Here is a 17939-nt window from a genome sequence, read left to right as displayed (position 1 = left end):
TCAGCAGCTGCATTAAGCTGTAGACCCACTCTCACACTCACAATAGCATCCACACACACTTGTGTCCCACACACACTCACTCACATACATGCATGCACGCACACATAACACCCTTACAGGCAGCTTACACATCTCAGCAAAGCTCTTCAAAGGAAATAAGTTAACCGTCTGGAGAGCACAGTGCTTACAAGTTCCTATCCTTCTTCACAGATCCTTTGTGCATGACTGACACAATCTGTAGCCCAAGGCAAATAGAGCGACGCCACAGCCCATGGAGAATCAGAAGACCATCCCCATTCTCTTACTGAGCCTTGTTCAAAGGCTGATAAAACAGTGGGACAGACAATCTAAATAAAAAATACATTCTCGACTGTAGGCAGAAGTGCAGAATGGCACTTTATGGTGTAACGCCGACTCTGCGAGCAGCAAACAGCACCAGAGTATTTAACAGAAGCTTTACTGAACAGACCTCTCAAGTCTGAGAAGCAACGAAAGGATCACACTTTTGCTGTAGTGTTTCCTCGGCTCAGAACAGCCTTCGATTCAAGTCTTCCTTTAACAGTTTGACCCTTCTTAACAGCTAATATATTTTGATTCTTATTATGAGCTATTTTTGTGTATTTTTTATGTAGGGTACCTTGTTATTCGTTTGAATTTTTTCTGCTCTTTGGAAATATTCTTCAAACTCTGGAACACTCTACAGTTTTCTGTATAAATAAACAATTACTATTATTATTACTGTTAATTGCAATCATTGTAAATACACTATACGGACAAAGGTACGGGACCACACCTCTAAATCTTTTAATTTTGATGTTTTTATTGCCACAGCTGTATAAAAGCAACCACCAAGCCATACGGCAGGGGTGGGCAACTCCAGGCCTCGAGGGCTGGTGTCCTGCAGATTTTAGATATCACCCTGGGTCAAAACACCTGAATCACATGTTTACTTCATTACCAAGCCTCTGGAAAACTTTAGGACATGTTGACAAGGTCATTTAGCCATCAACTGTGTTGGATCAAGGACACACCAGCCCTCGAGGCCTGGAGTTGCCCACCCTGCCATATGGCCTGCCTTTACAAACATTTGTGAAAGAATAGGTCGTTCTAAAGAGCTCACTGGAATCGAGTGAGGTACTGTAACAGGATGCCACCATTGCAACAAGTTAGTTTCTGGAATTTCTTCATTCCTAGATATTACATGATCAATTAAAAATGGTTTTATTGCAACGTGGAAGTGTTCAGCAACCAGATCAACTCAACCCTGTAGTGTTGATGGTGTTCAAGACTCCCCAGCGCTCTGCTGACAAGTTCCAAATCTGGCATCAACATCTAAGTATGTTTGACCATATACTGTAGTCTTGGGCTCAGACTGGTTTCTTGCAATAGAATGACAGGGTTAAACATTTCCCAACAGACTTTCGTTTTAGTAAGAGCCCAATTTTGCTAATAACATTTCTTCCATCTACTTTTCACATTTTTAGTATTTCTTTAAACATTTTTATGATTTCTTGAGTCATCCATGATTCATCCAAAGATCCGTAACATGCAAACTGTTAAAATCCAAACTCACTTCCGTCAGCATTCAAAGTAGCAAAGGTGATCCTCTTCTCTGCTGAGCCGGCGCTGTTGGTGACCTTCATCTGCAGTTCGTACCACGTCGCCTCCTGCAATTCGTACAGGATGTAGCTCTTGGTCAGCGATGTGCGTTGGGCTGTGGTCCAGGTGCCTAAGTCCACTGCTCGGTACTCCAGTATAAAGGAGGTGATTGGACAGCCTCCGTTATTCCAGCCAGCCAGGTTGAGCCTGGCCCTCGTGGAGTTGATGCTGGTGAAGAGTTCATGTTCTTTGGCAAATTGAGGTTCTGAAGAGAATATACAGAAAGAAAGTTATAACTTTTGCAAGTAAATACCAACTGACCTTGAAAAACAAAGTCAGTGTCAGTGATTGAAATCAAAGTAGCTTAAGTATTATTTTAGATATAGTTCACCACTCTTTAGCAGATATCTATGTCTGCCCGCTTGCATATTTCATATTTCTGGAGAGCTTTGTAGTCTTCCACAGAAGTCACATCCAGCTTATGCTTGGTCTTGGGCTTAGGAGGCTCAAACGGGCAGGTAAGAATGGCGCCTTGCACATGACTGTGTGGGTGCACCAAGCTCGCCACTGAAGCTAGCTAGCATTAGCTGCTAAATGTCACCATCTTGTCCAAATATGGATTCCCTCATCTAAGCTCATGAATCCTCTCTCTGTGGGAAAACTGTAACAACTATTTTTGCTTTGACTGCAGAGCACATAACAAATTTATTAAACACAAATAAAACAATAAACACAAATATCAAAAACTTGTTTTAAAACTAAAAATTATAAGTAAATAACTTTCATTTGGTCATATGATCTTCTGCATTTTTGTAAAATAGAAAAAAAATGACAGAAAACAACAATAATTATATTTTAGCATTAAAAAAGTTTTCATTAAAGAGCTTGCACCTAACTGGTGCATTAATCATTGCAGTAACATTAAAAAAATATGTTATTAATTACCAGTACTGCTAATTTGGGGTAGGTATGGCATAAAGTTTGTTGTATAGGGTTAGGGTATATTATTTATTTTAAAAGCACCCTTTCCTGGTCAACTATACCCAATGTTGTAGCACTGCTGTTCGCATATTAATACTTGTTAGTATAATAATAATAATAAAAATTATTAAAAAAAAAAAAAGTACTCCACACCTTTCCCATGAGTCTTAGCTTCAATGATCTCACTGATGCGCCCTGGTCCCACTGCATTCTGGGCCGTCAGAGTGAATTTGTACCACGTGCCACACTTCAGGTTCTCCAGGCGGTATGAACGCTCGCTGGGGCTGATGGGAAAACTGCCCCACTGCTCACTGTTATCTTCTGAGTACTGCAGAATGTAACCTGCGAGGAGGAGAAAGAGGTATGAATGAAGACATGACACAGTATATCTGGAGTGAGCTGAGTCCGAATAAATTTGATATTTTTCCAGTAATACATAGTAAGCTTGTGTTCCTACCTTTTTAATATATTTATGGCTCCACAGTTAATTATTGGATGTAAGAAAGTATTTTGTTTACAGAGACAAACATTTGTAGCCTTTAATTCACCAGAATGTTTTCTGGTCCTGCATTTATCATCAAAGGAAAACTCTCAATAATGCTTAGACAGAGGCTTATTCTGGAAATTCCTGGAACAATTTCGAAAAATGTTATGACATGGAAGAACTTAAACATCTAAAAAGGATCTCAACTGTGAATCAAGGCAAACAGGTCCAACTATTTCAGATAAATTTGGCACGTATCGGCTAGGAAGCTGAAAAATTAAATCACAGTTTGTTTATAGGTTTTGTGGTCAAAGGATGAGGAAAAATAGACCAACCGCTCATCACAGGATCCCGAGAAAAGGCTGCATGCTAGCCTGCAAACAGACATCAGTAAACTTGCAGTAGATGTGTGTATTTTGGTGATGGCTGTTGCTTTGTGCAGGAAAGCAAAACAAATATCACAGAGAAGGTATCATAGACAGCTTCTTTAACGGCTCCAGCTCTGAGCACAGGAGCCCCTCGATTATGTGCAATGATAAATCACTACAACTAGTCTCAGTGTGATTACACTTTCTTTAAGATGGAGCGCTTTAATCTTCACTTAAAAGGACCTAATCTTCCCTGCTGCTTTTTAATCTGGCTTTTAGGACTCCAGTATTGTGCTGCACCAGCAGATAATGAGACACGAGCAGCAGAAATGGGGGTCAGGCCACAGTTTGTGTGTGGTGGTGGTGGTGGGGGTAATTGTTGTTATATAAAGGTGTATGTTGTTGACCGTCCACTTCCTTGTTTGTTGTATGTGCACATGTTATGTTCTGTGGATGTTGGACACCGTCACCTCTGATTGAACTCCCTCCGTTGTCTCCTGGTATCCATGACAATGTGATCGATGTGGTGGTGGTCTTGGTCACTGTGAGGCGTGGCTGATCAGGTGGTACTGTGGATATGAGGACAAACAAAGGTCAATGCTCGGTTAGTCGCTTGGATTAAAGTGTCTCATGGTTCACTTGATGCAAGTAAAAAGTCAGTTTACTCTATATGGTGTTCACTGTAATTAGGAATTGGGTTGGGCACCTTGCTGTCTTTAGAACTGCAGTAATTCTTCGTGACACAGATTCACAGATTTTGGTTTACATTGATATGACAGCGTTAAACAGTTGCTGCAGATTTACTGGCTGCACTTCCATGAGTCCATGAATCTCCTGTTTCACCAGATCCCAAAGGTGCTTCCCCGTTCTGATGCTTGGTTTGGTCTTGACCATGTCTATACGCCTAAACCCTGAGCACTGAGTTTGTGCCGTGTGATTGGCTGATTAGACATTTGTGTTAATGAGCAGCTGAATAGGTGTACCTCACCCAAATGCCAGTGAGTGTGTATATAAAAGGTAGAAAATAAATACTTCTTACCTTGCACCTGCAAATTGAGTGTGATCTCATCTGACCCCCAGTTGTTGCTGGCCACACAGCTGTAGTTCCCAGAATCCTCTGCTTTCACTGTACGGATGAGGAAGCTGCCATTGCCGTAGACAATACGACGACCATCCACCAGGACGGGTGTAGGTGTCCCATTGGTGCTGGAAAAAGGCATGAAAATAATCTATCTGTATCCTGCTGATCAGTACTACATGCTTGTTTGTGTGTCTGTGTGAGACCTACTTTCCCTTGAGCCACTTGATGGTGGGAGGAGGGTCTCCAACCGCCCTGCATGGTAAAACAATGTCCTTCATCCAAGGAGTGGTCACTGTCCCATTAAACGTCAGGATCCTAGCTGGAGCTAAAAGCAGCACAAAAAGAAGTTACTGTTCCTGTCTTCTTATAAGTTTATGCTCTGTGTGATTAAAGCACCACTATTAAAGGAACCATGCAATTCCACTTAAAGAAATAATTCGTGGGAAAATTCCTACATGACACAAAAAAGGCCAGTTTAGTTAGGATTTTGTACCTTTGGCCAGAGGCTGCACTGTGATTTTCTCACTGTTGTTGCCGTGACCTGCAGCAGTCACAGCCACCACCCAGATACTGTACTGTCTGGTCAGAACCAAGTTTGGGATCCTGTAGATGTATGCATCTGGAGAAGCTTCAAACTCACTCATCACCTGTGAAGCGAAGGGACGGAAAGGATTAATGTATCACTGGGCAGCATCAGCATGAGAAAGTGCAGAGAGGCTTGTGAGGAAGACTGAAGAAGACCATGAAAATCTTGTGGTATACAAATGCTATTACCATCGGATGCAGGTTGGAGCAGAAGACGATGTATTTCCTGATGATGCCATTGAGTTTGAGCGGAGGCAGCCAGGACACGTAGACTTCTGAGCCACTGGAGGCCACGGCCTTCACTCCTGCTGGAGGCCCAGGAACTGCAGAGGAACAACACAGTGCCATTTACACTGAAGCATTTTCCAGGAGCAACTAAACTATAGTCAACGGGGAGTTATCTGGTATTTCTTATACCATCCTCTTTGGTGCGGACGTAGATCTGTTCACTGCGGACACCATCTCCAGCATTTGTGAAGGCTAACACCTGGATGCTGTAGTTGGTGTACTTCTCCAAACCATCGAGCTCCAGAGAAGGCTGACTGGTGGTCATATTTCTGATTTCTCCCAGTTCTGACACAAAAAAAGAAACATGTTAATAAGTCTGAATGTATAAACTGCGGCAGAGTAGAGCAAGAGCAGTTAATTCAGCTCTGAAAAGTTACAAAACTATCCCTCTTCACATGTGATAAAACTTAGATAAAGTATTTTAACCCGACAAAACTTTATTATATTATTACTCGGATTTTTACTCTACTCTCATCTTCTCTTCCCTCTCTTCTTATGTCCTGTCACTCAGAGCTGAAGCAATGAGGCTCGCTGGAATTATTGCACTGTGAATTATTGATGGCGCCCAGCCAGACTGCAGGTTCGCTCACTGCTATACTGCTATATATTCACAGGAAATACAACCACAAATCTTCCCTCTGTGAACTGCAGGCTTCGCGTTTCTACTGCTGATTAGCATTCGTGAGCAATCAGGATGTAGTGTAACGCACCGCTGATTGTCCAAAAGTCACATGCTGGTCACAAAATATGAAAAATATAAAACATGCAAGTACGTTTATAATCCCAAGGAGATAAAACTGCATGAGACGTAAAAAAAACCCCATTATTATTAATGCAACAAGGTGGCTGGAAATTATATTTAAACCTTTAAAAATGGGTAAAAATGAGCTCATCGTTCTGCTGCTAACCACAAACAGGATGAGTCAGAGACAAAGCACCATGAGTGTTGAATAAGTGATAACTGTCCTATACACACACACACACACACACACACACACACACACACACACACACACACACTGAAACAGCTTCAAAACACCATTTTACATCATATTGTTGCACAATGACAAAACCACAGCGCCACCTAGTGCCTGGGTAAGCAAGCAACAGCAATGAAATAAAGACAGGGACCAAAGGAATGGCCTAAGTGGCAACTAAAAGGTGTGTGTGTGTGTGTGTGTGTGTGTGTGTGTGTGTGTGTGTGTGTGTGTGTGTGTGTGTGTGCTAGTACCTCCGTCAGGCAGGTTGGCCCAGTAGATGACTCTGTAGCCCTGCAGGTTCCCGTTCAGAGCCTCCCTGGGCAGAGGTATCCAGGAGAGTGAAATGACCTCTGGAGACTTGGCCACTGCCAGAACATTTTCAGGAGGCCGAGACGGCACTATCAGAGACAAGGGAGACAAAAAAAAGTATTGAAGTGGAAGCATAATGGAGTCTTTTTAAGGAAAAGTACCCTCATCTAGGATATTAAACAAGTATCCAAAAATAAATCACACAAATACCTCCTGCCACCAAATATTAAGTCAAAACCTCCATTTATAAATCATTTTATTTTACAACTATGATTATTTTAAAATGAGGGAAGTTTATGATATATATTTGCATCCTGCAGTGATTCTGATATGTTAAATGTATTATTATGTTGACTAAGTCATATTCTAACATTAAATACTGAATGTATTCTTTAATTTTGGAAAAGAGATGTGTTTTGAGAGACAAAATAAAAGGTTTTAAATAAATAAGAACAAACACTTTATTTTTCTTTTTAAGTTTGTATATCCTTCTATGTTAGAGCCCCAGACAGAAGAGAAGCTTACTGTTTGATGTAATGCAGTTCAAAATATGCCCAGTAGATGGAAACCTTTTCACAAGAATAGCTTTAAGGTTTTGAGCCCCTGCTCATTTAAGGCTTGATGTGAGAGGAATCTGAGAATATGCTGATCCAGTTCAAAATATCTAAAACTGCTTCAGTTACAAATACAGAATAACTAAAATACATTATTATGCTACAAACTACTCTAACTGCTAAAGTGCAACATTTTCAGTATGGCTGCATGGAAATGCACCAGGTAAGAGGCGCCCACATCCCCTGCTTACCATCCTCCAGTGTCTTAGTGACCACTTGCTGTGAAGACGGCCCGGTGCCTGCTCTGTTTGCAGCCTGCACCACCACACTGTACTGGGTGAATTTCTTCAGGTTGTCCAGCACGATGCTCTCTGTGGTATCGCCCGTGCTGTCCACACTGATAATGGTAAACTGGTGGCTCCCACCGGGGCTGTACTCCCTGTAGCCCACCTGGTAGCCACGGATCACACCGTTCTGCAGGTGTTTCTGTGGAGGCTGTGAGGAGAATCAGGAAGCTCAGACTTACTCAGATTCTTCCTATTGGGTAATTCTGAAATACTTTATGGCTAATTGTGTTTTATATTTGAAATAATTACATTAATACTTTGTCTTCTGTCAGTCCATACATACCACAGATTTTAATCAATGCAGCTGAATACACTTAATTACTGTGTTCATTTCATTGTTAAATTCAAGATATAATTTTTACTTTATTGCAGTTTGTTTAAATTCCTGAAAAACACACAAAAAGTAAATAAATAAATAAATAGAATGGCAAATGCAAATCAGTATTTGGTCTGTATTTGGAAAAATTCGGCTGTAAATTAAAAGACTGTCTAGTGTTTATTCTCGATGACTAATGAGATGCATGAGAATAGTCCCTGTGTATGAATGGCTCAGCTCATAAAGCGGCACTTAAAAACTTTCAAACAGCACCTTCCAGGAAACTTTGATGCTCTGTGGGGAGGTGGGCTCTAGAGTGACATCTTGTGGAGGGCCATCAGGAGCTGCAAATGAAGCACATCATTTAACGTTATTAAACACCGCCGGGTATAATGCGGGGAAAGATGATTCACTGTGAAATTTCATTTGTTTTCAATCGCGTTCAGCTACACTAGATGGTGCTGTTGAGCTAAGATTGCATGTTCCTCGATGCGCTTGCTGATTCATGACCCCAGCAGGTTTCACCTTAACTTAATAATAATTAAAAAAAGAAAAAAAAAACTTGTAACATCATCAACTTTAACCTTAAATAATGTGAGGAATGATATATGAATTTTAGCACTTTATTTTAGCAATGAATCTGATAAAATGTGCCATTTTAATGTGCTGGAATGCCTGAGGGAGGATCATTATAGGCAATAGAGGGTAAGTGAACACTGATAGAGATGACTAAAAGCAACGGTGGACTGAGCTGTTTCTCAAGATATAAAAAATGATGATGACCTGCATTTAAAGCAACTGCAAAATAATTACGTGCATGACAACTCAACAGGTTTGCGAGGCCGGAGGAAACAGGCTCTACGTTAAACAGAATATCACTCCCCCAAACTGAAGCTCACTGACCTGCTTCATCAGTAGTGATGGTGAGCTCATTGCTGGGGTTGCTGTTGCCGATAACGTTCTTGGCAACCATGCGGATGTTGTAAGTGGAGGAAGGGTGGAGGTCGATAATAGTGGCCTGGTTGAGCTGTGGCGAGACATCTTTGGTTACCTGGGCTGATAGCCATGACGCTAGAAGAAACAAAACACAAGAGGGTGAACACACACTGTCAAACAATCGATAAAGGTTTTGCTCTTTTATTAATTCTGGATTGTTGTTGTTGTTTTTATTTTGACTCGTGATAGTTACATCGCTCCCCTCTCCTCGCGTCTACCTGATTTGTTCTTGCACTCAATATCGTATCCTGTGATCGGGCTGTTTCCATCGAAGCCCATAGTCCAGCGGAGCGCTATGGTTCGATCTTTGACATCCCTAATCTCCACCTCGGGAGGGTCAGGAGGTTCTGTGGAACAGTAAGTTTAAGAGAGAAAGAGATACGAAATATCTCAAACACCAATAAATCACTCAAAACTTTTTCCTGAAACCAATCCACTGACACAAAAAAAAAAGCTGAGGTGAGTTGAAGCTCACCTTGCACTGTCAGCTGTATGATGCCTCGGTCCTCGCCGAAGGAGTTGATGGCATGACAGGAGAAAAACCCAGAGTCCTCGCGAAGAGTAGGCATAATCTACAGAGAAACACACCAAACTCGAGGCTTTCAAGTGTGCAGAGCTTTGCTATCAGGTAGGAATCTAAAACACTGTTTCATCCTGAGTGAGTTTAAAAGACAGCAGGGCACTGAACTCATCTCCAGCACTTTCATCTTTTAATTTGCGATAAACTAGGGAGAGGCTGGACCTCCACTCGATTATCTCTTGGCGTACATTGCTTCAATTTACTGCATTACATTTGTACTTGTTCATAATGTGTATTAACCATTAAATTTAATTGGAAAATACCTCCTTAATAATTAATAATTCATACTCAAAGATTAATACAATGAGAATGTCTTTTAGCCTGAGTTTTCCTCTGCCCTGCCTCCTCTACTCCTCCCTTTCTGCTTTCCATCTGTCCGTACAGATAAAATGACTGAAGGTTGGCGTGCTCCCCGAAGATTTGAAATGCGTTTCGATTTACAGTGAAACCGAGCACTTACCACGAGCGTTGAGATGACTTCGTCGGCCACCTCTTTGACAGTGACCACATATCTGCTGGTCTCGGGGTTGATAATGCGCTCTTCTTTCTCCCAGCGCACCATGATGGGTTTCTCTCCGTGAGCTATGCAGCTCATCCTCTTCTCCTCACCCTGCGTGGCAAGAGTGGTGTTCGGGTAGGAGGTGATCATGGCTGGTACTGAACGGAGAGTTGGGTGGGTAATGAGTAAAAGTGAAAAGAAAACAATATGGTTTACTGTATTTATTTGTTCTTGAACTCCACTACAGTAGCTTTGCATGATTCTCTGAAACAAGCTGTTTTAGCGCCTCTCCTTTTAAGGCCAACCTCCCTTTGAGCAAACTTTCAGAGCAAGAGTTAAACTTCAAGTAGACAGGATTACCCTGCTCACAGCCACACCCACATAATTGAGATGACCATATTAGGGATATCCCCTCTCTTTGTCATCATATCGAGCGAAGAGTAGAAAAAACTCCACTACATACACAAAGCTGACACACACAAATGTATCTACCTATATACAGAAAAAGGAAGGAAATTTGTTTTGGGATGTGAAGGGTGACTATTTCTTTGTTGCAAATAAATCCTATATTGTTGGAAAGCCTCTTTATTTCCCTTTAAATATCGCCTATGTAAGGAAAATGCATTTGTGGGTTGAGCAGCAGAGTTGAGTAGGAGGGTTGGGCCCATGAAAAATTTGCCAAATATTCTCTGTCAACGCCAAACAGCTTATTTTGCTATTGACTCTTGTTTGGGGTCATTTATTTATTTAGATACGCAGCCACAGCAACCTGGAACATCTTCTCAATTCCCAAATATTGAAGGTAGTCTCTGATAAACCCGGCTCTGTTGGGGTTGAGCACTGTCATCTCAGAGGATAAAGTTTGGTCTCAGACGGTGGAGATTTGGGATTGCCTGGAGTCTAACCCCAACAACTGTGAACACTTCTGAGTTCCATCTCACAGCAGTGTTTCCTCAGATTTCAATCATCCGATCCAATGAACAAGACCAAACCAGAGTCAATAGTTCTTCATGGGCGCAACCCAACTGCTCAACTCTGCTGCTCAACCCACAAATATGGCGCCATTTGAGGGGAAATAAAGTAGAAGATTTATTAATTTCCTGACTGTTAGTGCTAGGTTTCTCTATATGTTAATGTGACATAATGCTTAATGTGTATGTGCCACTTTGGAATCACTACCTTCACGTTTTAGCATAGAGTTTTACATCAAATTAAAATATATCAATATGTATTTCCCAGAACATGGCACACTCTACTGTGTTTCTTGTCTAATGCTGAGAAAACTCTATTTCTGCTTTTTTGTGACAATTATGACAACCACTTAAACACTCCAGGGACTGCCACGAACTCCTGTTTGAGTCTGCCTGTCTCTCCCAGTACTTAGAAGACTGAAAAGGAGCCTTTCAGGTAAGCCGGCGCCTGCTTTGATAAAGACAGTGAAGGGTAACGTGCTCCTTTCTGAAGATGAGGTAGAGGAATGGAGGAAGGAGAAAAAAGCAGTGACTCCTGACTGAACTCCCTTCGGTCTGAGAGTGGAGTCGGTCTGGCTCTACACCGTAACCGCACACCAGGCTCATTAGCAGCACATCTAGCCCATGTGCGAGTGTGTCGTTCAGCAGAATGAGTATCTGTTGTGAACGTCTCTCACCCACAATCTCTACTCACACTATTCTCGTACTCACACTCTCTTTTATTCCATCTTTTTCTCCCTTCTTACACGAAGCTGTCTCCTGATCGTAACACTCGCAGAGACTTTCAGGTGCTATTCACACCATAATGATCTCTAAGGTGTGAAGCTCCTGAATTGGATTACACCATATTAGCTCCTGCAGTCTGAGCAGACTGAATGAATATGTTAATCTCCATCGAAGAGAGCATTATCTCAATTATTATTATACACTTTGCAATTCAAGTAAAACAATTCAGAGGACCCGACTGCTGTCAGTAGTGTTAGACAGCACATCGAAATCAGCAGCAGAATATGGTTATGGGAATCACTCCTATTAGAAAAGCTGTAATTACAGACGATACTGAATCTTAAAATGTATCTAAGCAGACAAGTATGAGCCACAGATTTCAACAAATGACAATAAATAATACATCAAATAATGTTTGCCACATGTAAATAATGTTTTATGAAGGTTTTTTTTAAGTTTTATATTAAAATTGTATTCACAAGAGCATTTGAATAAATTGTAAAAGCATATTAAGGACATTCATTTAAATCTTGATTTCCACTTGGGATTATGCATGTCCTTACCTGCCAATTGTCACCCTAGCTTTCTCTAGTCTACAGTGCTGTGCAAAAGTCTTGAGCCATCCCTCATTTCCTTATATTTCACTAGGGACATGGAAAATGGGACATGGGTTCAGCAACTGAAATGTGCAACCATACATAAGAAAGAGTTTGTACGATTCTAACCAGATTCCAACTCAATATTTGTTATGTCCGCCTTTATTCTTCAACACAACCTGAGCTCTCTTAACTAACCTTTCTTGTCATTTCTTCAAGTAGTCTTCAGGAATAGTTCTACAGGCTTCTTGAAGGACATTCAAAGTTCTTCTTCGGATGTTGTCTGCCTTTTCCCCCCATCCTCACTCAATATGGTCCCACACTGCTTCAATAATGTTGAGGTCCAGGCTCTGGGGAGGCCAGTCCATGACTGACAGTGTTGCAGTGTGTGTTTTTCCTATCCAATATCCTTTTACTGCATTGGCCATGTGTCATTGCCATGCCATCAATTCTGATCAAATCTCCAACACCACTGGCTAAAACGCAGCCCCAAACCCTGACAGAGCCTCCACCGTGTTTTACAGACAGCTGTATGTCTCTCCTGACCTTCTCCCTACATACTGATGATGATTAGAGCCAAAAAATGGATTCGTCTCTTCATAAGACTAGTTGCCACTGATTTTCACTTGAGTTTTTTGTTTAACTGGGCATACTCTAACCTTTCCTTCCCATATTCCTGAGACCATTTCTGATGAAGCTTAAGTGAACCGTAGATGGATCGACTGAGGAGTAAGATGACTCTCTCAGGTACTGCTGTTTTTTAGGCCTGCAACCATGCTGCCAAGTTTTCACAGTTCATAGCTCTTGGGGAATTAGTGGTGCAAAGATTTTATGGCTATCAAACTGTTATCTTTGGCATTTTTCATCAATTGAACAAAAAAATATGTTTTTTGTGACAGACCACTAGTAACAAAGTGCCTAAAGATACAATTAAAAATAGATTTTTTTGCTGGTGTGTGTAGAAACAACAGCCTTGCTTTTTTTTATGCTTGAATGATTTATATGTCAGTCTTAAGTGGCTAAGAAAGCAAACAAAACAAAAACATTCCTCTGAAACTGGTCAGGTACAAGGACTGGACTGGACAGAGCGGGAAAAACAGCAAATGTCCAAAGTAAAGCTTTGAAAGACCTTCAGACAGCCTTGAGAGCTATTGCTCAAGACAAGAAAGTCTGTCTCCCTGAAAGCAAAATATAAAGAAATGAGGGCCGACTCAAGACTTTTGCACGATATCGTATCTGCTTTTTAATAATGGGCAGGTTTGGGGTTGTAATAGGCTGAAAGAGGTTACAAAATGATGCAAAACTGAGAGACGCTTTAGACTCATTGTCATTTTAAGATTAATTAGTGGAGCAGCTTTCGTCGGTTAATCAGCTACAAAGGATTCTGTCAAAAAGACAAATCTCCAAGTCTTGTTTTTATTAGGAAAACACATTTGTACTATATATGCACTATGCATTTTGAGGTGTTTGCACGCAGTGGTGAGGACTGTGTGACTGAATAGGACAGTAACAGCAGCTACATGTGGCAGATGCTTTTGTAGCAGCGCTCCGAGGCCTTCGCTTCCAAGAAGGGAAGCGATACGTGTGTTTGACTCAGTGCGCGAGTGTCTGTACACTCCTGAACAACGTGCACGTATGTATGAATATGTGTGCGCACGAGAGCGGATGTGTCTGGGGGAGCTAAGTGGGCGAGCGCAGAGAGCAGAAAAGACTTGTGCTCATGACACATCTCAGCCACAGTACACGATGGAGGAGAGAGAGCGAGCATGTACCCCTGCAGCGCTAACTATGATCCCTCGCTCTCTCCCTCGCTCTCTCGCTCCATCTCCCTCCTCAGGCTCCCACCAGGACAGTGATGATTTAATGATGAGAGAGACCACTTTGATTATTCATACAGAGCAGACAAGTCCGCTGGCCGTGCTGTTGTCTCACACAGGCGTACACGAACCTCAGATATGCACAGGCGCACACACATACTCGCACTCAGAAATGCACAAATACAGCAACGTTGGCCTTGCACACGTGCACAGTGCATCTACACGCAATAGGCATGCATGTACACAAACAAATCCAAAGTAAAACACAGAGAGCACTGTAGAAACAGACCTGTTACCCACCCTCATCCACAAACACACATGCGCACACAAACACACAGCATTCCTGTGGTTGAACCAGCATTTGTAGCTAACTTTGTAATCATTTATTTTGGCTGCACACAGTACGCTTTGATTATACTTGGAGTGCCAGGAAGGTTAGACAATCACAAGCCATCACAAGTACTTGAAAACATAATTAATCATTTATTATCCCACACTTGTGTGAATGGCTATTTGCATGATGGCGTTTGAATTACTCTGATGTGTTGAAACGTCACGCAGGCTGAAAAATGCTGCAGATTATTTTTTGCTCAGTTGTTATTCATCATTTCGGTGGCATGCGTGAAGGTGTCGCTATACCGGATACCACACGTATCAAGGCCTCACCAGCGTTGGATTTTTAAGGTGAGTTCAGGCTTACACACACGCCATAAGCTCTGTGAGGATGTTTGATGAGTTAAATGATAACAACAGCACACTAATGTGTCAGAATAACAATGTTATAATAGTATTGGATGAATAAAAACCTTGGCCTGATGATGGCAAAGGGTGTTACAATACAATTTTTCCTTTTAAAATGAAAGGAGCAGAATAATAACACTGCCATCCTGCTCAGGATCTCTGCTTCTAGTGTGGCTAAAACAACCTGTAAATTCCCTCTAGAGGGAAAACTAAATTGTGTGCCTTATCTTTTAATTAGCTCAAACATGTCTTTGAAACATCTGTATATCTGTGATCATTTGCCATCTGCCAAAAACATCAGACTTATATCTCTCAGTCTTTCGTTTTTGATGCTCTACATTCAAATCAAGAGACTCGACAAGCACGTCCGCACACAAGCACGGATCCCGCGTACAGTAACCTCCCCCCACATACAAACAAACAAACACTTACACACAGACTCTTTCAACATGTTTCTCTGTCTTTTTTCCCTCCCTCACAGCACATTTTCATCTTTGAAGCAGCCAGCAAAAATCAAAAGGGGGTTGATACTCGTGCGCGTTTGTGTGTGCCTGCGCGGATGTGCACGCTCGGGTCTGTGCGCTATTGTGCGTGTCAGACTTGGGACTGCCGACGTTTAAACCTCATCCCTTATTCACTTGGAGCCCCTCCCTCTCCCTCGCTCCCAGCGCCATCATTCCCGTACCCACTGCCCCCGCGCAGGAAACTGCTGATTTATTTTGCATAGCAACTATGAATTTTAAGTGAGTCCTATAAACAGAGTCTCCTCAGCCCCATCTCTAAATGTTATTGCTCCTTAACAGGGGCTATTTTCTCCATCTAAATCGGAGGCCTCGGCAAGTTAACATCAACAGGGATCATGTTTGCTCATGAAAAGAACTCTAGAAAGGGCGCACAATGACTGTGAAATCACGTGTGCACGACTGTATTCATCATTTACGGTTGTACCTACGAGCGCATGCTTGACTGCTGAAGTGTTCCTGTGCCCCTGACTGCACATATGAATACCTCTCTGTGCACATTGAGGTATTCAAGCTGTTTTTGACCTTGTATACAAACACGTGTGAATGAAACATGCGAAGTACAATGCAGTACCTAAAATGTTCTACATCTTCTCGGCTGTGCTTCAGTGGCCCGAGCAGAGGTAAGGCCTTCTCCTCATCTGATCTCTATGCATCTACCGTGCAGCACTTGCACGGCCCCGGGCTAAACCTATTCTTTTTGATGGCCTGTAATTGCTCAGTTGATGTATATTTTTTAATATCCAGCAATATTACAGGGGGCCTGGTAATAAAACACGGACGGGTAGAGGAGAAAGCGTGAGTGCGAAGAGGGGGAGAGAGGAGAGGAGGAGAAAGCTGAGGTGGTCGAGAAGGGAGTGAAAGAGAGGGAACAAAGACAACAGAAAGGAAGAGGAGAACTTAACAGAGGAATGCAAAGATTTATACCCTTTCAAAGCTTTTTGCCACATGGTCAAATTCCCTTACATTAGAAGAGGTGTAAAAACGGTGAACACTATTTACTTAATAAACATTAACCATGTGTCCGAAACTAAAATGCCACGGCCTCGTGTCTTTGCCCCTGTGTTTTGAGTTTTGACATTTTGGTTCTGTTTATCCTCACATTTTTTGTAATGTGTGCTTTGTCCTGGTCATTTTCAGTTTTGTATTCTAAGTTATTCCTCCTGTTTTTTTATTCTCAGTTTCAGTTCTGCCTCCTTTTGTAATTTGTAATTATAGTCAGTTGCAACACGCATTTGTGTACATAAGATTTTCTGGAGGAGGACAGACATTTGTCTAGAACTTATAAAGATGTCGAAGAAGCAAACTCAACTTAAACAACTTTAAGCAATTGCACTTTGGTGTTCCTCCACCTCCAAAGAAATGTCAGAAGGAGTCCGAACCGCAAAAGAAGCGCGTATTCTCGGAAAAGTGGTTGCAGGAGGTGAGCTGGCTTCGCAAACAGCGTTGCAACTTCTTATCTGGTGTGCGTCTTTTATTTTGACAGTGAATGCAGGACTGCGGACCACTTATGTGCACCTCTGACTATAGTTATTGTTTATGCTAGTGAGTCCCAAAGTGTGTGCTGGGGTCCCCTGCTGGGCTGCAACGGAACTACAGGTGGGCCGCAGTAATAGAAGAAATTCAGTTTAAAATGAATCATCATGTAGGGTAACATATCATACTATCGATATAAATGAATGAAATAAATGATATAAATCTAGTTTGTGATGATATTCATTACTCTGACCTTAATTTACTGGTCATGTCCCAGTGGCAGGTGGGTCAGACATTGGCCTTAACACTTTGCACATGATTAGATGGCATTAGCAATTCGTAGCCCGCAGCCTGTGTTCTTAGGTGACACCTTGCTTTCTCTTGTATTTTGGGTCTTAGGGTGAATATTAAAAGGTAAGCTCAATGGGATTTTCTGTTTTTTTATTTAGTTAATTTTTTTTAAAATTTAACTTAGTTTGTTTAATCAAAAAGTTGGTAGTATCCATGATATTATAGGTGAAAATTTTATGTTAATGCTATATGCTATTTAGAGAGCCAGTCATGCTAACCTTTAGTAGCTGGAAATCACAAAAACACCTGCTTAATATTTAATCCTGTGCTTTCATTTTTATTTTTACTAATTTGGTTTTTAAAAAGGATTACTAAAAAGAATAAACACTACTTTTTCAACTTTTTCAGTGTCACTGCAGCCCTGTGTATATACAGCACCAAAAGAACAAACAAGTTTGAGGAGCAGGTTAAAAATAACCAGTAAATTTTAAATGTTTCTTTTTTGCTTGTACTCATAAAATAGCGTATAAATTTAAATAACCAATTACAACGAACAGCAAAAATATGTAAAATAGATCTTTTGCTATATAACTCGTATATTCATTAGATTAACACTATTTGGTGTGTTATTCAGTCTCTCACTGCTGAATGTGTAAGACGAAACAATGGGCTGAGAGTGCAAATAAAGCAGAGAAACATGCAGACTGCACTTCCCTTGAGCCCACGTCAGCTACTAATTGAGGTATTGATGGATTTAAATGAAGCAGAAATGCACTCAAGAGTTCTAACCTCTCATAAAAGGCACACATACACCTCCACACACACAACTGTAT

At 41.4% G+C, this 17939-nt stretch overlaps 1 protein-coding gene across 2 annotated transcripts in view; it reads right to left on the bottom strand.

Annotated features, from left to right (window-relative positions):
- Window positions 1–17939, bottom strand: part of dscamb (Down syndrome cell adhesion molecule b) — a 128429-nt gene that overhangs the window by 10976 nt on the left and 99514 nt on the right. For both annotated transcript variants that reach the window (XM_005720578.1, XM_005720579.1), the window contains exons 12-26: window positions 9929–10125; window positions 9364–9460; window positions 9107–9235; window positions 8796–8963; window positions 8166–8236; window positions 7481–7724; window positions 6618–6764; window positions 5516–5671; window positions 5288–5421; window positions 5007–5160; window positions 4721–4838; window positions 4472–4638; window positions 3903–4001; window positions 2734–2922; window positions 1574–1864 (exon numbers count right to left, since the gene is read on the bottom strand). In XM_005720578.1, coding sequence (XP_005720635.1) covers window positions 1574–1864; window positions 2734–2922; window positions 3903–4001; window positions 4472–4638; window positions 4721–4838; window positions 5007–5160; window positions 5288–5421; window positions 5516–5671; window positions 6618–6764; window positions 7481–7724; window positions 8166–8236; window positions 8796–8963; window positions 9107–9235; window positions 9364–9460; window positions 9929–10125 — 2361 coding nt within the window. The remainder of the gene's footprint in view (window positions 1–1573; window positions 1865–2733; window positions 2923–3902; window positions 4002–4471; window positions 4639–4720; window positions 4839–5006; window positions 5161–5287; window positions 5422–5515; window positions 5672–6617; window positions 6765–7480; window positions 7725–8165; window positions 8237–8795; window positions 8964–9106; window positions 9236–9363; window positions 9461–9928; window positions 10126–17939) is intronic.

The sequence above is a fragment of the Pundamilia nyererei genome, unplaced genomic scaffold (assembly GCF_000239375.1).
Source record: "Pundamilia nyererei isolate P.nyererei 1_Seehausen unplaced genomic scaffold, PunNye1.0 scaffold00003, whole genome shotgun sequence".
Taxonomy (NCBI): domain Eukaryota; kingdom Metazoa; phylum Chordata; class Actinopteri; order Cichliformes; family Cichlidae; genus Pundamilia; species Pundamilia nyererei.
This window is presented reverse-complemented; position numbering and strand designations above follow the sequence as displayed.